This window comes from Babylonia areolata, chromosome 1, assembly GCF_041734735.1.
Source record: "Babylonia areolata isolate BAREFJ2019XMU chromosome 1, ASM4173473v1, whole genome shotgun sequence".
NCBI lineage: Eukaryota > Metazoa > Mollusca > Gastropoda > Neogastropoda > Buccinidae > Babylonia > Babylonia areolata.
The window spans coordinates 70,558,299-70,578,960 of record NC_134876.1 but is presented as its reverse complement, the minus strand read 5'-3'; the positions used below and the strand labels follow the sequence as shown (position 1 = coordinate 70,578,960).

Here is a 20,662-nt window from a genome sequence, read left to right as displayed (position 1 = left end):
AAATTCTGCAGAAAAATTCACTTTGATAGGAAAACAAATACACTTGCAAAAGGAAATTAAAAAAAAAAAAGAAAAAAAAAAGGATGGTACCACACTGTAGCTTCACACTCTTCCTAGGGTGAGCATCCCAAACTTGGCACAGACATATCTGTTGTGACAAAAGAGTAATATGATATAATACAATAATACACTTCCTTTCATACCTTGGAAAATTATTGGCCTACGATACACTGCAGCTGCTTCATCTGACAAGCCTTTTCTTTTTTCTTCATAACTGTGTCATTCAGGCTGCATTCTCAATCTCTACCTTTAAATCTGACAATTTCTGTTGCTACCTATCAAACACTAATTTTCACACAATCACCATTACTAATTAGTCAAGTGACACATATCACTTTCCTAAAAGTAACATAAACTACAAATCTTTTAAGTCACTGTGTGGATTTCCTGAGTAAATCTCACCATGCTGTACAGCAAAATGTACAAAAATAAACATGATATTTGGCCAAGTCATTGGACAATGACAGGTATTTTTTTTTAGATCTCAACTGAGCTGACACATTGTACTTACCCTCTTTATCTTCCTGCTCTTCGTTTTCGTATTTGGACAACTTCTCATGAAGTTCCTGTTTGACAAAGAAATTTACATTCAACAACCAGTTACTCTGACTGTCAGCTGAAATATTTCAGTCATGAAGGAATGTTATGCAGAAAGTTCTTCCCGCACAAAAAACACTCTTACATCACTGTTAACTTCTATGGCTCCAGAAGCAGATGTCAAAAATGGAATACCAAAAGACAAAAGAATTTGATTCTGGAGAAAAAGGTGGGACAGAAGCCTGTCAAATAGGAAAGTAAACAGTATCAGATGTTGTACTTAAATCATATCCAAACGATGGCCAACCATCCACTTTGATGGAATATGTTCTTGACATAACAAGTGCTATTCAATGACTGAACACATCAACCAGCAAAAAACACAATTATCAAATGATAAGCAACAGGACCAGAAAATCACTAAAGCAACTGAAGAAAGAAGGCAACAGTGCAGGTTTGCACAGCAACAGGACCAGAAAATCACTAAAGCAACTGGAGAAAGAAGGCAACAGTGCGGGTTTGCACAGCAACAGGACCAGAAAATCACTAAAGCAACTGGAGAAAGAAGGCAACAGTGCGGGTTTGCACAGCAACAGGACCAGAAAATCACTAAAGCAACTGGAGAAAGAAGGCAACAGTGCGGGTTTGCACAGCAACAGGACCAGTAAATCACTAAAGCAACTGGAGAAAGAAGGCAACAGTGCGGGTTTGCACAGCAACAGGACCAGAAAATCACTAAAGCAACTGGAGAAAGAAGGCAACAGTGCGGGTTTGCACAGCAACAGGACCAGAAAATCACTAAAGCAACTGGAGAAAGAAGGCAACAGTGCGGGTTTGCACAGCAACTCTACTTGAAATGTTCCTTGTGTGTTTATATTCCTAGTAATGAACTTTGCGAAGAAGTATGAGGTACAAAAGTAAATGTAGGTCTGGACAGCTTTGTTAATCATACTGGGAAGTTGCGCATAACAATATGAAATTAAAACATATTTTCACTGCACTGCAGCCAGTCTCTATGTGTATTATCAGTCTTTGTATACTCACTTGAATCCAGTTGTCTTTGCAACTTGCAGCTTTCTTCATGCTCTCCAGCTCTCGAGTCAGGTACGCAATCTTGTTCTTCAGCACAAATTTCTGACAAACAGAAGATTAATTTAATATATTATATATACAGCGTATGACTTGTATACATCTATACACACACACACACACATATATATATACACACATACATGTACATACATACACACACCAAACACATACATGATGCGGTACAAAACTACAGTCACCTTTGCAAGACTTTTTCTTACAATGTCAATGACCAGAATTGGACTGATGGAATCTAAGAATCTATCGTATGAATGAGTTACAAATCTATTAGGTCACTAGTGCATCCACCTCCCACAATGTATCTTGTACCTCACACTTACAAAAGCAGCGATCAGTAAAACCAAACAAAAAACGAGTGGGGAAGCAGGAGCACAACAAAAGAAAAACGTATTTACCTGTTTCTTGACTTCAATCAATGGTATCATCTTCTCACTCGCTGAAGACTGAAACAAACCATTCAGATGTCCATTCAAACTTCTGCTGCAGGAAATAATCCGTAAACTATAGCTCAAATTTCAGCATTTGTCAAACAAATTTATAATAGTGTTCTCTTGAAGTATCAATTTTGTGACTGACATAGATTATCTAGAATATCGGTTTGTATTTATCAGTGACAAGCATGACTCACATTAGATTTCATATGCCCATTAAAGAGGACATCCAGGGAAATCTGCACAAAAAAATCCCTCCCTTCTCCCACCAAACCTGTCATCATCTGTAAGTATGCTGTAAGTATGCTGTAAATACTTGACTTTTCAGTGTGCTGGTATTTGACCAGAAAACAGTCATTTACATGCATGTTTGTTAAATAATAGAATGTGAATCAATGCTTCAGGCACATTTAAATATATATATATATATATATATATACACACACACACACACACACATCCTCATGTTCTCAAACACACTAAAAACACATGATGTGTGTGCATGTGTATATCTTCCCCCCTAACTCCATGGTGCTGCTTATTAAATATGATGACGTCTACTTAGACATACTTGAAAGGTTTGTTTGAGTACTGTGATGTATCTTCCTGCCAAAATAAGATTACTGTTGTTATGGTTACAAGTACAAACCTAGCTGGCTAGCATACTTACTGATTCGCCAGATGCTTTGGTGGCCTCCAGCTCTTTCTCCAGATGTTCTATGTGTTCCAGTTTGCTGCCCAGTTCATCCTGAAGGCGACTGCACTCCGACATGGCACTGGCTGCTCTCTTCTCGCTTTCTTCTCCAGCCTGCAAGCAGCATGATACATGGGAGTGGAAAAAAGGCACAACATTATGCATTGTTGTTTCTGTGCATTTGTCACTGTGTTGCTTACTCTGTCATATGTAATGCATGTTGTTTCTTCTTTGTGCTGCTGCGGTGTCAGAATTTTTCTTTTCTTTGTACTTTTTTTTCTGATTATGTTTACAAATTACCCACATCACAAATTAATAATGATAATGGGTATAATGTACTCTACAGCCTTTGCACAGGATCCAAGAGTACTAATCTGTGATTATAGTACATTGTGGAGTGTTTCAGATGTTCAGAAACAGTGAGTGAGATAGATGAATGAGCACTGCTGCAGTGGATTTCTCCAGGCGTAAGGAACACCATATACACAGAACTTGAATTATTCACTCAGTTTCAAATTGCCGCAACCCGTCTCCCTGATACAGGTGTGGTTGTAATCTTGAGATTCCATCAACCTAGCTGTTAAATCACTAAAAGGGTAAAGGTCCCATAAACCTTTACAGCCACTGGGGCAGTGAATTCCTATTCACTGTGTCCAGAGATCAGCTTAGAAAGGCAGAGCCTAATTCACTCCATTTTCACCTTCCCAACCAATGTCGGGTACCTATTCACACCTGAGTGGAGTGAGGAAATATCGGAGTAAAGTGCCTTTCCCAAAACAAAACACCAGGCCAAAACGGGGCCTCAAACCCTGATCACTGGTGAACACTGGATCAGAAGTCCAATGCCTAAACAATTCTGCCATGGCGCCTCCTTTTAAATCATGCAGTCACATAGTTTACAGTCCACAATAGTGCCCACAATTCAGAGCATATAATTCAATGTCCACAATTCACTGTCCATAATTCAGCGCCAATCATTCACTATCCACAACTGAGTGCGCACATTTCACTGCCCATAATTCATTGCCCACAATTCACTGCTCACGGTTCACTGCCCATAACTGATTTCCCACAATTCACTGCCCATAATTGATTGTCTTCAATGCACTGCTCATAATTTACTGCCCATAATTGATTTCCCACAATTCACTGCCCATAATGGATTGTCCACAATGCACAGGTCACAGTTCACTGGCCATTTAACTGATTTCCAACAATTTACTGCCCACAGTTCACTGCCCACAGACCAAACAAGTAACACGTACCCTCTGCAGCTGCTGCATGGTGTGGGTCAACTGCTGACACTCCTGTTTGGCCTGTGCGACACTGGGCTTCCAGCAGGGAGAGCTTGTGTGACGTGTCCTGACAGGTGTCCCTGGTCTCATCCCTCTCCTTCTGCAGCTGTGCTGTCTTCTGTCTGCCTGCCTCCACCTGCTGCCCCAGCTGATGCACCTGGTTCCGGAGCTGCTCCAGTTCTGTGCGATGTCCATGCACCTCCATCTCCAGAGCTTGTTTGGTCTGCAAAAGGCCAACGTGAACAATTTTTGTTTCCACACCACTGGCTCACCGAGCTGACACACCCATTATATCTTATGACAGCATTCTGCTAAGGAGCTACATCATTTTCCACATAAGGTACTAAGTGCAGTTTCATTTAATCTTTATTCATAGACATAATGTCCCATGGAGTATAACTAAAAGATGCGAAGAAAATGTTTTCCTCATATAACTGGTAAAACAGAATGTGGTAACTTTTTACACAATCTGATGCACAAAAGTGTATAAAAATGTAATGCATATAAAATTTTCAGTGCAAAACACCAATGGTGGCTACTGACTGTATCAAGCTGCAATCAAAAACTAAAGTAAAGGAAACATCACTGAACTGAGCTTTATTTATATATATAAAAAAAGTTGCAATCCCATCAAATAACACAAAGAACTCACCTCTTCAATGGCCTGTTTGCTGTCAAGGTCTTTCTGTAAAGCGTGCACCTGATCTTCGAGACCAGATAGTCTGGCCTTCAGTTCCTGCCGTTCCTTTTCCAGGCTTGATTTCTCCTGGGCCAGGTGATCTTTCTCAGCCTCAAGACTGGCTGTGATTTTCTTCAGTTCCAGCTGTTCTTTTTCCAGGCTTGACTTCTCCTGGGCCGCCTGATCTTTCTCAGCCTCAAGACTGGCTGTGATTTTCTTCAGTTCCAGCTGTTCCTTTTCCAGGCTTGATTTCTCCTGGGCCATCTTATCTTTCTCAGCCTCAAGACTGGCTGTGATTTTCTTCAGTTCCAGCTGTTCTTTTTCCAGGTTTGATTTGTCCTTGGCCAGCTCATCTTTCTCAGCCTCAAGACTGGCTGTGATTTTCTTCAGAGTGCTGAACTTGGACTCCTGGTTCTGCAGCTCAAACTGAAGCTGGGACAGGGTGGTTTTCATGGTGCTCACCTCTGCCTGGGACTCCTGCAAGTCCACTGACAACTTGTCATGCAGCAGCTCCCCCATGCGCTGTACCGACTCCTTGTCCGCCAGTGCAGCCTCCAGCACCTGTTTCCGCTGCTCTGTGTTCTGCTGCTCCAGCTCCAAGGCGGAGATTCTGTTCTGCAAGCGGTCACCAGTTACTCTCAGCTCCAGTTGGAGACGCTCCTGTTCTTTGACAGCTGCTTCTGCTCGCAGTTCAAACTCGTCCCTCTCCGTGGCCAGTGTGTGTTTGTCGGCCTCCAACTTGGCATTCTGAGACTTGAAGTTTTCCAGGGTGTCTTCCACCACCTTCTGGCAGTGCTCTGAATCTTCTTGCAGCTTCTGGACTTTCTCCAGTTCCTGGACCAGGTCTTCAGCCTCCTGTTTCTGCTCCTCCAGTTCCGTTTCCAGTTCCTCCACACGGTTCTGAAGCCTTTCATTTTCCTTGGTCTGCCAGGTCAACTCGTCATTGACCTCCTCATGTTCTGAGGTCATCTGTTCCAGGGCTTTTGTCAGTTCCTCAATCTTGGCTGACAGCCCATCTGCCTTTGTTTCCAGAGCACCACACTGTTCTAGGGCTTCAGCTAGATGGGCCTTAGTTTCCTCTGTCTGTTGAACATCTTTTTGCAAGACTTTTTCTTTAGCTTTCAGGTCTTGTATTTCATTTTCAAGTTCAGCTGTCTGACTGACAATGCGGTCATTTTCTGATCTTATTTGTTGCATCTCTGACAGCAGAGACTCCAGTTCAGTAGTCTTTTCCTTTTCTGTGCTTTCCATCTCTCTTGACCCTGCCAGTTGTTCCAATGTGGCTTCCAGATCCTTGACCTTTTTGTCAAGAGCTGCCTTTTCCTCCTGACTCTGCTCCAGCATCTTGATGTTGGTCTCCAGACACTGCTCCACATGGTTCAGGTGGCTGAGCCTGGCCAGCAGTGTTTCCTTCTCTGCAGCCCACACCTTGGCTGCCTCTTCCACACCAGCCTCACATGGGTCTCCTTCCATGCTCTTTGTCTCTGACTGAACTCTCATTTCCTCATGCTGCTTCTGCAGCTGGGATATTACAGAGGATTTTTCATCCACCACTTTCAATAGCTCCTGCATTTTAGCTTCAAGAATGGTCTTCTCCTCCACCACAGCCTCTGCCTCTTGTAGCCTGTTCTGAAGGTTTGCTTTTTGTTCCATCAGCGCTTCACACTGTTTTTCAAGTGGCAGTTCAGTGGATTCAGCATTCAGATCAGCAGCATGTGATGGAAGTTCTGGTGTGATATCCCCAGCCACAGAGGACTTGCTAACCTCCTCAAAATCTGCTGCACAAGATGCCTGGCTCTGTTCCTTTTGGACTGTCAGTGACTTGATCTGCTCTTCTTTTTCTTGCAACAAGTCCAGCAGTTTAGTCTCTCTCTGCTCCAGGAATTTGATCCTCTGAGTGAGATGATCATCAGTGGACACAGCAGCCTCAGCATTTGTGGTTTTAAAACTGACTTCAAATGAATCATCTTCCTGGACTGTCTTGGATGGCTCTGACAGACCACTGGCAAGGTGACTGATATTTTCACCTTCACCATCCCTGATTTCAGCTCCTGTAGTCTTGAAGCTCACTTCAGAAGAATCCTCTCCCCTAGCATGTTCTTCACATGGTGCTTCATCTGAATGTCCAGCTGACTGTGTCTTGAAGCTGACTTCAAAAGAGTCCTCTGCCCCAGCTGGTTCTTCACAAGGAACTTCAACCGAGTGTCCTGGCTGTGTTTTGAAGCTAACTTCAAAAGAGTCCTCTCCTTTCACAGCGGGCTCTTCACATGGAACTTCATCTGAATATCCTACTGACTGTGTCTTGAAGCTGACTTCAAAAGAGTCCTCCCCTTTCACAGTGGGTTCTTCTTTTTCAGCACTGGGTTGCTCTGCTGACTGACTGACTGCCTTCTTGGCCTCTTCGTTCTCCACAGACATTTTCAAGGCTATCAACTCTTCCTGAGTTGACAGTAACGCCTCTGTCGTCTCTTCATACTGTTGTCTTAACTGGTTGATGATTGCGCGTCGTTCATCCAGTTGAGCCTGGAGTTCTTTACTTTCATCAGCTGCCTGCATGAGTTCTGAAGCCTTCTCCTGCAAATTTTCTTCCAAAGCCATTTTGTCCATAATTAGTTGTTCCAGGAATGCACTTTCCTCCCCTTGGTTAGAGCTGGAGCTGCCACTAGAGCTGTGCTGCAGTTCAGCTCTGGCTTTGAACTTGGCAATCTCCTCTTCCCTGGACTTGAGCTGTCCCTGCAGCTCCTCAATCTGGTCTTTCTGCTGCTCAGCCTGCTGCAGGTGGGTCTGGATCATGTCGCTGGACACCAGCATCTGGCCCTCAAACATCTGCTCCATCTCTTCCTCCTTCTCCTGCAGCTGAGTCTTCAGGCGAGAAATCATGGAGTCTTTGTCACACAGCATTCTCTGCACGGCTTCCATCTCCGCCACGGTCACCATCACCTCTTCAGTTTCTCTCTCCATCTCCTCCTCTTCTCTCACAGAAGTGTTCACCTCACTTGCAGAGGGTGCTGAAGAAGAATCAGCAGACGATGAGGATGAGGATCTGTCTTTGTCACTTGCATTTCCCTGTTCACTGTATTCCCCTTCAGGCTGGGTCTGAAGGTCCATCACCATGTCCTCCAGTTGAACCTTTTCCTGCTGGACGTCATCCAGACGCTTTGCCTGCTGTATCAGCTGGTCTTTCAGCTTCCATATCTCCGCCTCACGCTCTTTCAACATGGCTGATTTTCTGCGCGGCTCTGTGAAGGAGGAGGAAAGAGAAGACACTGAGCTGTTCAGCATCTGCTGGTTCAGGTCTTCTTTCAGACGATCATTGAGTGTTTCTAATCGATGGATCTCCATATCTCGACGATTCAACAAAGCTCTCAGTTTGGGCATTTCTGACAGTTCCTCCATTCTTTCTGCATCAGCTTGCTCCATGGCTTCCATTGCCTGCACAACATGATAACATGTGTAATGACTATAAGGGAAGATGAATTGTCACACTGAAATATCTCCAATGATTTGATATTTTCTCCTCCCATGATGAACAAGCATCGTGATTAATGTACAAAGCACACAGAGATTCAAATCAGTTTCTTCAGTACCATTCTACCAAATAACTTTCTTTTTTTTCTCTTTTTTTGATAAATAGAGCAGTTGCACAAGATTATATACACAATTTCTATTTTTTTGACACATGTTTATGTACAGCCTCAAGGTAGACAAAAATATATATATACAGGAACATGATTATAGTGTACAAAGAGCCTTAAAGTTCATGACACTGATAAATGGCAAACATACAGACTAGATGCGCACATACCATAGTATACAAACATCAAACTAGAGTAACAAGACATTGATTGTCCTCACACTATGACAACAGTATAAGCCAATAGTTGCCTAGCTGTTGTACTGGATCAGAATAAATGATTAAAATATAATGATGTAACTAGTGGATGCTATACCAACCTTACAATATATATGCACATACATCACAATTGCTTTGCACCATAAGTGCCTTCTGCAAGCAGGGACCCACCTCACAAGGCTCAATTGGAACAACACAGAATTCAAAGAATGAAGATCAAATTTTCCTTTCTTCAGCTTAAAACAGGGATACATATCAAATAGTGATACATGAAGAAATTTGTTGCCATTGCCATGAAGGAATTACTTTAGTGTGTGCCTGTTTGTTTTTTTTCAATTATAGATGTACTTTTCTCTCTTTTTTTTTTTTTTTGCACCCCTTTGCATTGTTTAAATGCAAATTAGCAACATAGAAAACTGGACGATGAAACATTTTGAAACAATTTATATCAAAAGACCATTCTGGTGACAACCTTCGTTAGAAACAGACTACAACATAGAACCTAACAAGATTGTAAAATTTCATTAGTTAATTATGAGGAGTTGGCTTTTTCAGCCCATTGCTTGGCTAAATCTACACATACCATGTCAAACCATATTCTTTGTTTCGTTCAACCTACACACCTTACCTCTTTGTATCGCACAATTTCTGCATTGGCCTGGTTCAGGACTTCCAGCAGCCTTGTGTGCTCACTGGCAAGCTGCTCCAGCTCCTGGTCTCGTTCTCTCAGCTTGGCAGTCAGTTCAGCATTACCATCTGGGAGTACAGCCACCACGTCAGACCTTCGCTTCAGGTGCATAGCACGCCTTGCTGCACTGTTTTCTGTGGAATTGAGGATCGTTTTAGGCACTTCGCCTCTTTCTGGTGTCATTGTTTCCATCTCCTTTTCCTTTTCTGATTGTACTCTGTCTCTCCCTTGGCTGGAAAACATGTCTCCCTGAATAGAGGATGACACAGAGATATTGCACGGTTCCCATTTTGAACATGTGTCAGCATTAAGGTCCTGACCAGCTCTGCTCCGGTCAGGTGATGTTGTGCTATCCAGTGCAGCTGTGGGCTCCAAGAAGCTTCCTGAAGACAGTTCACACCCTGACTGAGAAGGCAGCTGTGGAGAGACGACGGCAACTTCTGGTGTGTGAGATGTGGAGGTCTGTGGCAAATCTCCAGTGGATGTAGCACAGTCCACCATTTCTGGTCGTGACACTTTGAGCAAGCCGGATTCTGAAGCTGCTGATTTTTTGTCTTCTTTTTCAGCTTTCAGTGGGTCTGGGCTGTTTTTCTCTTCAGACTTCACAAGCTACACAGATACAGATATAAAATGCATTTTAAATTTTACCATCTGTGAATTCCTCTGGACAATGAGACCTATTTAACCTACCAATCACTGCATGAAGCTTAATGAAGATTTGATGTACATTTTAAGACCTGACCTTTATTGTGCCTGCAATATTTTTCTTCTTCATATTACACCACTATGTGATCTAGACTTTCAATAAGTCACAAGCAAAAAAGTAAAATAAAATAAACAGGTAAAACCTGTTGATATTATAAAATTGCTTAAGATATACATCAACACACACACACACAAAAATCATGTCTGGTGGTCCACAAATCACACACACAAATCATGTCTGGTGGTCCACAAATCACACACACAAATCATGTCTGGTGGTCCACAAATCACACACACAAATCATGTCTGGTGGTCCACAAGTCACACACACAAATCATGTCTGGTGGTCCACAAATTACACAAACAAATCACATGTCCACAAATCACACAAACAAATCACATGTCCACAAGTCGCATACACAAATCATGTCTGATTGTCCACATGTCACACACACAAATCACATCTGGCGGTCCACAAGTCACACAATCATGTCTGATTGTCCACAAGTCACACACACAAATCACATCTGGCAGTCCATAAGTCACACACACGAATCACATCTAGCAGTCCATTAAGTTACACACACAAATCACATGTCCATAAGTCACACACACAAATCACATCTGGCAGTCCACAAGTCACACACACAAATCACATGTCCAAAAGTCACATACACAAATCACATGTTCACAAGTCACATACACAAATTACATCTGGCAGTCCACAAGTTGCACACACAAAACACAAGTCTGTAAGTCAAACACACAAATCACATCTAGCAGTCCACAAGTCACACACACAAATCACATGTCCACAAGTCACACATACAAATCACATCTGGCGGTCCACAAGTCACACTCACAAATCACATGTCCACAAGTCACACACACAAATCACATCTGGCAGTCCATAAGTCACACACACAAATCACATCTGGCAGTCCACAAGTCACACACACAAATCACATGTCCACAAGTCACACACACAAATCACATCTGGCAGTCCACAAGTCACACACACAAATCACATGTCCAAAAGTCACATACACAAATCACATGTTCACAAGTCACATACACAAATTACATCTGGCAGTCCACAAGTTGCACACACAAAACACAAGTCTGTAAGTCAAACACACAAATCACATCTAGCAGTCCACAAGTCACACACACAAATCACATGTCCACAAGTCACACATACAAATCACATCTGGCGGTCCACAAGTCACACTCACAAATCACATGTCCACAAGTCACACACACAAATCACATCTGGCAGTCCATAAGTCACACACACAAATCACATCTGGCAGTCCACAAGTCACACACACAAATCACATGTCCACAAGTCACACACACAAATCACATCTGGCAGTCCACAAGTCACACACACAAATCACATGTCCAAAAGTCACATACACAAATCACATGTTCACAAGTCACATACACAAATTACATCTGGCAGTCCACAAGTTGCACACACAAAACACAAGTCTGTAAGTCACACACACAAATCACATCTAGCAGTCCACAAGTCACACACACAAATCACATGTCCACAAGTCACACATACAAATCACATCTGGCGGTCCACAAGTCACACTCACAAATCACATGTCCACAAGTCACACACACAAATCACATCTGGCAGTCCATAAGTCACACACACAAATCACATCTGGCAGTCCACAAGTCACACACAAAAATCACATGTCCACAAGTCACACACACAAATCACATCTGGCAGTCCACAAGTCACACACACAAATCACATGTCCAAAAGTCACACACACAAATCACATCTGGCAGTCCACAAGTCACACACACAAATCACATGTCCACAAGTCACACACACAAATCACATCTGGCAGTCCACAAGTCACACACACAAATCACATGTCCATAAGTCACACACACAAATCACATCTGGCAGTCCACAAGTCACACACACAAATCACATGTCCACAAGTCACACACACAAATCCTATCTGGCGGTCCACAAGTCACAAATTACCACAGGAATGCCGCTGCGTCGTTTGTTTCCTCCTCCACTTCCCAGCTGTCCATTGCCGGCCCCCATGTACATCTCAAGCTGCTGTTCCATGCGGGCAATGTATGGCTCCTGGCCACTTAAAGCTTTCTGCAGCTCTTCAATGTCCTGTCAGCATGAGCAACACATTACACTTCACCTCTCCAACAAAAATACTGCAAGTATCTTTTTCTGAGTCTACAGTCTACATCTTACTCTAAGTTGCACAAAACATTCTAGGAAAAAAATCAAATAGGTAAACAGACCAGGAAGGAAACAAGAAAAAATGGAAAAGCCAGAAACATAGAAACTTTCTGCCACAGAATTTCCAGAAGTTAGGGATAATTTTCTTAACTGCAAGAGCCCCTAGCATCCCCATGAGGGAATTCCCTGTATCCGAGTAACGTCTTAAATGTGTGTCATTATGTGTGTGTGCGCGTGCATGCGTGTGTGGGTGGGTGTGTTTGCAGCATGTGAGTGGGGTTTGAGAGGGCATGTGCGTGTGTACATGTGTGCTTTTTTGTGTGGTAGCTGGAGAGGGGCACTAGTGTATTTGTTAACACAACTTAAAGTACAGTGTGTCCTTGAATAATTTCGCAACAGTTACAGCTGCTAACCTTGAAAACTGAAGTCATTACTGCACCTTTCTTGCTTGTTCTAAAAAAAAACCCTGTGTTCACAAACCAACACTAACCACCCTTTGGCTGCCATATAAGCTGACAGTTCTGACTGTGAACTATCCACACAAATATTTCATTAATTTGTTCAGCAATACTCACTATAACGGTGCACAAAATTGGTCATAAAAAAAAAAAAATCATTTCTCAATATCCATGCAGTTTTATGCAGAGCATTTGTACAGAAGGATGGAGTGATGAGGAGTGAAACTATGTCCTATGAAAGTTTGACTCCAGTGAAAACCTTGTCTTTCTGCTGCAGGCTGGCCACAAGCCCCTTGATCTCAGTCTCCAGGGAAACCTTGGCTGCCTGCAGCTCTTCCCATTCCTTCAGGGTGAAATCAAAACGTTTGTCACACAAATGACTCGTCTCCTCCTTCAGCCGCTTGATGTCCTCTTCTGCATGCCAAAGATTCTTCTGGCTGCACAGAAAAACCACAGGTGGCTATCAGTCACAATGGAAAACTCACCATTTACGACCAATCCATTAAGATATATTAGTTCATATTATTTTTTTTCATGAACAATCACTCTTCCTACAGTAACTTGAATAGAAAAAACAACTAATGTACATGTAAACAGATATGGATCAGTCTTGAAAAGTAAGGAACATCAGATATCTTTAGAATTACATTCTTTTTGTTGTTGCCATGCCTTTTTTCCACTTCCTTTTGTGCAGTCAATGCAGAGATGCTAGCTGTTCACAAGTACATGAACTGAACAGACGTTAATTTAGTTATTAGCTATAAAATTGTGTGTGCAATCAGTTATCTGCGGCTAAGCCATCAGCTTACCTTGTTCTTGAACAAAGAATTTACCAGATAATATGATGGTGTGAAGAATGTGTTAGCTTTTTCTTTATGCAGTTATGATGGTAAATAAACATGCTAACTTACAGAAGCTGGTTTTCCTCCACATGTAGTTGTGCCTCATACTCCATGCGAGCTATGCTCTCCTTGAGGGTGGTGACCTCCTGCTGCCCGGCGACCATGTTTTTCTTCTGCTCCTCGCTGAGGTCCAGGTCCACGGCCTTCTCATATTGCAGCTGTTTAATCTGGTCCTGCAGCCTCTCCAACTCCTGGGCGTGCTGCGCCGTCATCGCGGCCACCACCTCCCTCAGCCGCTCCACCTCACCTTCACCCTCCCCAAACATTGTCACCCCACTTGTCTCCACCCCTGCTGCCACCGACAGCAACGAGTCCGACAGAGCCATTTCCTCGCTCCTCCGTAGGAAGGCTTTGGTTTTGGTTTCGTCGTTGGCGGTGACCGTGATGGAGGTGAAAGGCAGGCTGAGATCGTCCCCGCGGGCCAGGTCCAGGTCCAGGTCCGTCTCTTCCCGGATGGTGACGCTGGGGTGGTTCACCGGCGTTAAGCTAGGAACTGTGGAGAGAGACACAGAAGAACAAGAGAGGCAATGCCTTCAAGACTCACTTATTGTGATAAGCACTTAATCCAACAAAGGAATCAAGAACAAAGAAAAAGAAAAAAGAAATGGAATGGAAATGGAATTTTGTGTTTCAAACATGCAACTTTCAGTTCTACGAATACTCATTTCTGATGAAAAGCAGAAAATATTATTGGGATTGATATACAATTATGTTTATAGGCCCACTGGCAACACTAAACAAGAGCTCGCTTATTCACCCACACTTCAGTCAGTGGATGAGATGTTTGACTGAAGTTAAACACTGAGGACTTTACTGACCTCAGTAAGACAGATGCTACATCAGACTAACTGCCAAAGCTACACCTTGCCTCAAAAACCCATAATACTTGCTAACTATCTCTACCGTCTGATCAGAGCAAATAAACAGTGTAGTTGTTACACACTTGTTCTTTAAAAACTGAAAAATCAAGGGGAATCCCCAAACCAAAAGTACTGGATGTTCTGCATTTCTGGTACGGTTCCATTTCATTTTACATGGATTACTTTGTGACGACAGTCAGCCGTGTATCGGCAACACAGAGCACTGCCCCTGCAGAATAGGCAGCCAGACAACAGAACATCTGCTGCAGTCCTGCCTGCTCCACCAAGCGTTCCAAGAGAAGACCTGACCTGACCCAATCCCAGCGGCCCGGAAGCTCTACAGAGGACTGGATTGGGTGTTTTACAGGCTTCCACGGACTACTATAAATAGACGCACAGTTGGCTTTGGTCAGAGTTGACCCTTCGCGCTTGAGCAATGCGGCGTGATGTAACTGACAAATTGTGCTTGGAAAATCAATTTTGTTTCTTTGTGTGTTTGTTGGGGCCATCTGTGCAGTAAGTTCTGTTTTAGGCCTGTGCACAAATCTCTCTGAATAAAAAAAAATAGCTGCCTTCTTTGCCTCCTGTCAATTATATGTTATCACGAATTATTGATTGAATGCCACACATTGTTGCACTTGTATTCCAAGATGTCTGCCTCCGTCAGTTTGTGTGGGGTCTGTCGATTACCATTTAAGTTTTGTTTATTCTAGTTAATGTTGTAGCAATTGTAAGATATTTGTATGCAGTAAATACGTCAATGTTGTAGTTAGTATCACTCTCAAATATAGATAGTGTAAGACCCTCCCACTGAGTATAAAACACAAAGGCCTTAGCATGCCCAGAGTCATGTTTCAATTTCGTAATGTTTTAGATGAGTGAGATCTGTTATTAGATAATTATCTTGATTACTAATAATCAGTTTTCAGCCTGTAAGTATAACATCCCATTAACAGGTACGTTAAGAGATGAGTGTGTTAATGTAACTTCCATACTGAGCAAAAGAAGTTCCATTTTCAGCAACAAAAAATAGTAAATAACTGCTATTGCTCATTGTGTCACTATGTCACAGAAAAATGCTAAGTTTTGTGCATAAAAAAGAAAAATATAACAGATTTTTTGGTGAAAATATCTAAATATATTTTGTGCCCTTCCCACAGGTGCAATATCATTATGATTAGAATGTATGGAAAGAACGGATCATTTGCTATTTTTGTGCCAAATTTGGTATACGTATTTCCAGAGAAAATGACAATGTTAAAGTTTACTACGGACACACAGACATACATACATACAGCAGACAGACACACACACACACACACAGACAACCGAACACTGGGTTATTACATAGACTCACACTGTTTACACAGGTGAGTCAAAATATTGTAATGATGACTCACAGCTACAGAAATGCTAGCATCTGATGATAGTGAAAAATGAGAAGACCTAAATGATTATTTTAATTGTAAATTGAAATTAGTATGATGGATAATAACCAGATTCCGTTAAAAAAATGATTTTAATTAAGTATCTCTGGAAACAAGTTGGACTATTTTTTTTAGCAGAAATGCACAAAAGAAACAAGCTGAAAAGAAGGACATTAAAGAAAGTACAAAGAACAAGGCAGAAACACAAGATAGAGAGCAAAGAAATCACTGCAGCAGAAAAAAACCGGATACATTTCAAGAACATCATCAACCAGTGAAGACAAGGAATTGGAACAGCAACAACAGAGCCAATGAAAAACCATGCTATGACCTTCAGGCTCAAAATCAGAAATAATGCTTACAATAACTTTTGCGTCGCACTTTGGGCGCACACCAGGTTTCTCGCCTCATCTTTTTCTTTTGAACAGTGGTCTTTTCTGTCATGGAGATGGAGGAGACAACAATCTGCTTGGTCAGCTGATCAATCAGTGACTGTTTCTCATCCAGCTTTTTCTTTAGATCTTCATTGGCACTCTGGATATCAGCCACACCCATCTGTGGGGCAAAACAGTGAACATTGTCATTTTATTTTGGCATGGAAAAAATCTTCAAATGATTCACTGTATCAACCATGTTTATTATATCTAACTACTACAGGTCCAAATCCAACTAGATTTCTATTTATTATTATAAATGGCTGAGTCACTTGATCAACTTAAATGCAAGATGATTTCCTGTGATCATGTAAAATGTGAAAATCCATTTCACACTCTTTCACATTAATCCCGATAATTTTAAAATTGGACTCTGTGACCACAGAATCTGCCTGGAATGACAAATCATACACATGTACAAATGGAATGAAGATTTCATGGGTAACATCAGTCATATGTAGCAGATTTTCATTTCCTTTACTGGCAATCTTATCCATCTCCCCCGCACCCCATCCCCTCACCACCACACTCCCTTAATGATGGCAATCCATTCCAACTTGACAAACTGAATACTTACCAGTCAATCAGCAATTCAAAGATCAAAAGTTCACTTCAATTCAGTTTGGCATAGAGCCCAGCTATACAAACAGGCCACAATGATTTTTTACAGACTTGGAAAACATGAGAATGACCTCTCTGAGACTTCCAGAACTCAGTAACACCTTCAAAAACCTGTGCAAACATGCTCCAAACTGTTTAATTACCAGTAGACTCAGCTAACATGCACACACACATGCTCATGAAATCCCTCCACATTAGCGGAGTTATAAATATATACACTTACATCTTTCACAAGCTTCTCCAGATCTGAGATCTGGTTGCGGTATTTCTTCAGAAGGGCAGCGTCTGACAAAACTTCATTGACATGTGCTTTGTTCTTGATAGTCTTGGCTCTTGTGGCAAACTGGAAAGGAAAACAAAACCCACTAAATTTGCAAATCAGTCCAACAGAGTACCAAACAAATGGAGTTTATCACAAGAAATATCTCATGCCCCACATTTGGCTACCTGTAGTATACTCACTGTATGAAACCACAGCACACCACGGCCGGAGTGTTAGCTCTCAAACAAGTTTATACATCACCCCATTCTTTCTCTGTCTCTGGACCTTGCATTTGGAATGAACTTCCTTTTTCGTTTTGTCAGGTCTCCACACTCAGCTCTTTCAAGTCTGGCCTTAAAACCTGCCTCTTCCTTCTCTTCAGTATCTCCAGTTTTAGAGCTAGGCATGCGTGTGAATGACTGGTGTGAAAGCTCTTTGATCTGTCTCTGCACAAGATTCAGTGCTATATAAATACTATTATCATCATTATTATCTGGTGATGTGTACAGACTTTTGGAAACTGAAGTAAACTATGGCGTTGGCTCTCTGTAGCCAAGACACTCCCAGGCTGTGTCTCACGTCAGCCTATGAACATTCTTCCCATCAATGAGTCATGAACCATGGGGCACTCCCACAATTCCCCTGAGAACAGTTATATAGTCAGAGGGGACCTCTGCCTATATCTTTACTCTTCATTTCTTTCAAAACAACTTTGAATAAAACAGTGTCAGCTTATCTGAAGAAATCTTTCATTTTTCCTTTTCCTGTGAATTTAAGAACATGGTGACTGCAGAAAAAAAAAGTCTTGCACTAAATAGGCATTGACGTTTTTAGTTGTCAAAAAAATGTAGTGTTTGCTTAGAACAAGTCACACAGAGAAATCTTCAATATTGAATTACAAATATCACAGTCTCTAAAAAAAGATGACGCTAGCTCTTAACATGTCTTACCCTGAGTATGCCCTGGAAATGTATAATATATTTCAAACACTAAGCTTGAAACAAAACATGAGATGAAAAACCGAATGGAAATGAGCGAATGAACAAAAACAGACAGCAGATAGTTTATGAAAAAGATCAATGAAATTTTTTTAAAAGAATCAGAATTTTATATATATGGCTCAATAATTCTGTGAACCCTAGTAAGATACATAATTGCAAAACCTGAACTTGTCACCATGAACTTCAAGAAGTCAGCTTACCCGCAACGTAGAGTGACTTTCTTCAATGGTTGTGGGATTGATGGTGGCTACTATCACAGTCTTCGAGTTACCCCCCAATGCATTCTGCAGGATTCGAGTCAACTTGGAGTCACGGTAACCAATAAACTGTTTCCTGTAAAATGGTTCACATGCACTTTACAAAGATATCATATAAGAGACATAAAGGTGAGAGAAAGAGAGTGACAGAGAGAGAAAGAGAAAGAGAAAGAGGCAAGGAGGGCAAAAAGAAAATTCAAACATCTCTTCTTTTTTTTTTAATGACTCGCTGCAATTCCTATTTCAGTGTCAGCAGAAGTAAAATTATGACAAACAACAGAGGAAAGATTGCTCATTTCCATTATACAAAACATAAATGTGAAATATGTAATCTTACAGATTTTGTTTGTAACAACACATGAACATATGTGATGGTGCATGCGAAAATCATGGATAATGGTCAACATTCACAAAATGATATTATCATTTTATCTTAAAATAAGACACAGAAAACAGAATTCAGTTATCTTTATTAGCTTCTGAGATACATGCATTTGAGTTTCGTTATGATCACAAATGTACTTCTGAGAAAATTTCGTTTAAAGTAACTTTTTTTTATATGAATTTCCCCCAACACATGAATAACACCAAAATGTCAAGAATGACTTAAGAGAACTTTGGAAATTCACTCAATGACATCAAATAACTGCTGTTTAGTTAAAACATTGTCTCAAAAGCATGCTCACTGGGCTAAAACATTGAAATATTAATGGGCAGTTTGTGGTTTTACTCTTCCACAAAAAAATGTAGAATAAAACCTGCAAGTGTAAGTCAGAATCACTCCAAACTTTCTGAAAAAGTACAAGAATGCTTGAACTTTGATCTGCATCAGTTTGTTTGTATATATTTAGATACTTGGGTAATAATTGTGTCACCCCTGTGGTGACACACCTGATAATGCATGTACAACACTGTTAATGAAGATAGGCAGGTGACAACACAAAACAACATAGTTTTGTCCACACACTTGTAACCTGGGACACAATTAAGTCAGTGAGTCACATGTGATTTTCCTTCTATGTTCCTAGTCCTGTTTTGTTTCTGTCTGGAGACCTGGAGGAAGGAGGTGTGGCCTGGCTGGTGAATGGTTTTGGCAGACTGGGGAAGGAGGTATAAGCAGAGATTGGGAAGGGATGGTCTCCGAGGAGTTGAAGCTGACATGCTGAGAACTGACCAGATTTTTCTTCTCTGGGTGAACAAACTCCCAGATCTCAGTGAATTAGAACTGTTTTTGCTGACTGCGACCGTTTGGGCAAATAACAGGTGGAGGTTCATCAGGTAGTGTGGGCTGTCTCATGTGTCACAGATGTTCATCTTGGTAATGGCTGGTGGACAGTCACACTGCCTTCAGCCTCATCCACTGAAAAAAATGTATGCACATAATTAGTTAGCATAGTGAAAAGACAACCAGTAAATGAGACCCATAATTAATTACATATCTGTCAAATACGAAACTGATATTTTTTTTTAAATCAAGCACACACGCACAAACACACAAATCAAGTATGAACACACACACATGCACTCACTCACACACACACACACACTCACACACAGACACAAACACACACTCACACACACACACATGCGCACACATACATACACACATGAACACATGGAATAATGTATGCATACACATGCACGTGCACACAAACACACACACAATTTAATAATCATTATGTATGCACAGATACACACACACACACACAATCATCACACACACACATTCACTCACATGTTTGTGCACACACACACTCACATGTTATAATTTATGCATATACATACACATACACAATTTAATAATTATCATGTATGCACACACACAGTGACACACACACACACACACACTCTGAGACTGAGAGTGTACACAACAGACCCATCACTCACACTCACAAATAAGCACCCATTCTTAATCACCTGAAATGCATTATACACTTTTTTTTATTCACATACTTATACGCATTAAAAGTCTCAAGCACCTTCATCTAAGTTTGAAAACATGCCATAATTTTTGTTAATCTTTGACTGTTTGTGAATAGTTTTCCCAACTTTCACTTTTGCCTTGGCAGTTTGTTGCTAAAAATAGCATCATCATTATCAGCATTGTCACTTGTCTTTGATGGATTTCTCCAACTAGTTCAGTTATTACTTACAG

At 41.4% G+C, this 20,662-nt stretch overlaps 1 protein-coding gene across 1 annotated transcript in view; it reads right to left on the bottom strand.

Annotated features, from left to right (window-relative positions):
• The window catches only part of LOC143288036 (uncharacterized), a 41,153-nt gene that overhangs the window by 7,946 nt on the left and 12,545 nt on the right, over window positions 1-20,662 (bottom strand). Inside the window, exons 11-23 of the mRNA XM_076596337.1 lie at window positions 18,451-18,583; window positions 17,211-17,330; window positions 16,295-16,487; window positions 13,655-14,138; window positions 13,003-13,180; window positions 12,067-12,210; window positions 9,288-9,956; window positions 4,780-8,238; window positions 4,069-4,350; window positions 2,809-2,946; window positions 2,103-2,150; window positions 1,642-1,731; window positions 572-626 (exon numbers count right to left, since the gene is read on the bottom strand). Of these exons, the coding sequence (XP_076452452.1) occupies window positions 572-626; window positions 1,642-1,731; window positions 2,103-2,150; window positions 2,809-2,946; window positions 4,069-4,350; window positions 4,780-8,238; window positions 9,288-9,956; window positions 12,067-12,210; window positions 13,003-13,180; window positions 13,655-14,138; window positions 16,295-16,487; window positions 17,211-17,330; window positions 18,451-18,583 (5,993 nt within the window). The remainder of the gene's footprint in view (window positions 1-571; window positions 627-1,641; window positions 1,732-2,102; window positions 2,151-2,808; window positions 2,947-4,068; window positions 4,351-4,779; window positions 8,239-9,287; window positions 9,957-12,066; window positions 12,211-13,002; window positions 13,181-13,654; window positions 14,139-16,294; window positions 16,488-17,210; window positions 17,331-18,450; window positions 18,584-20,662) is intronic.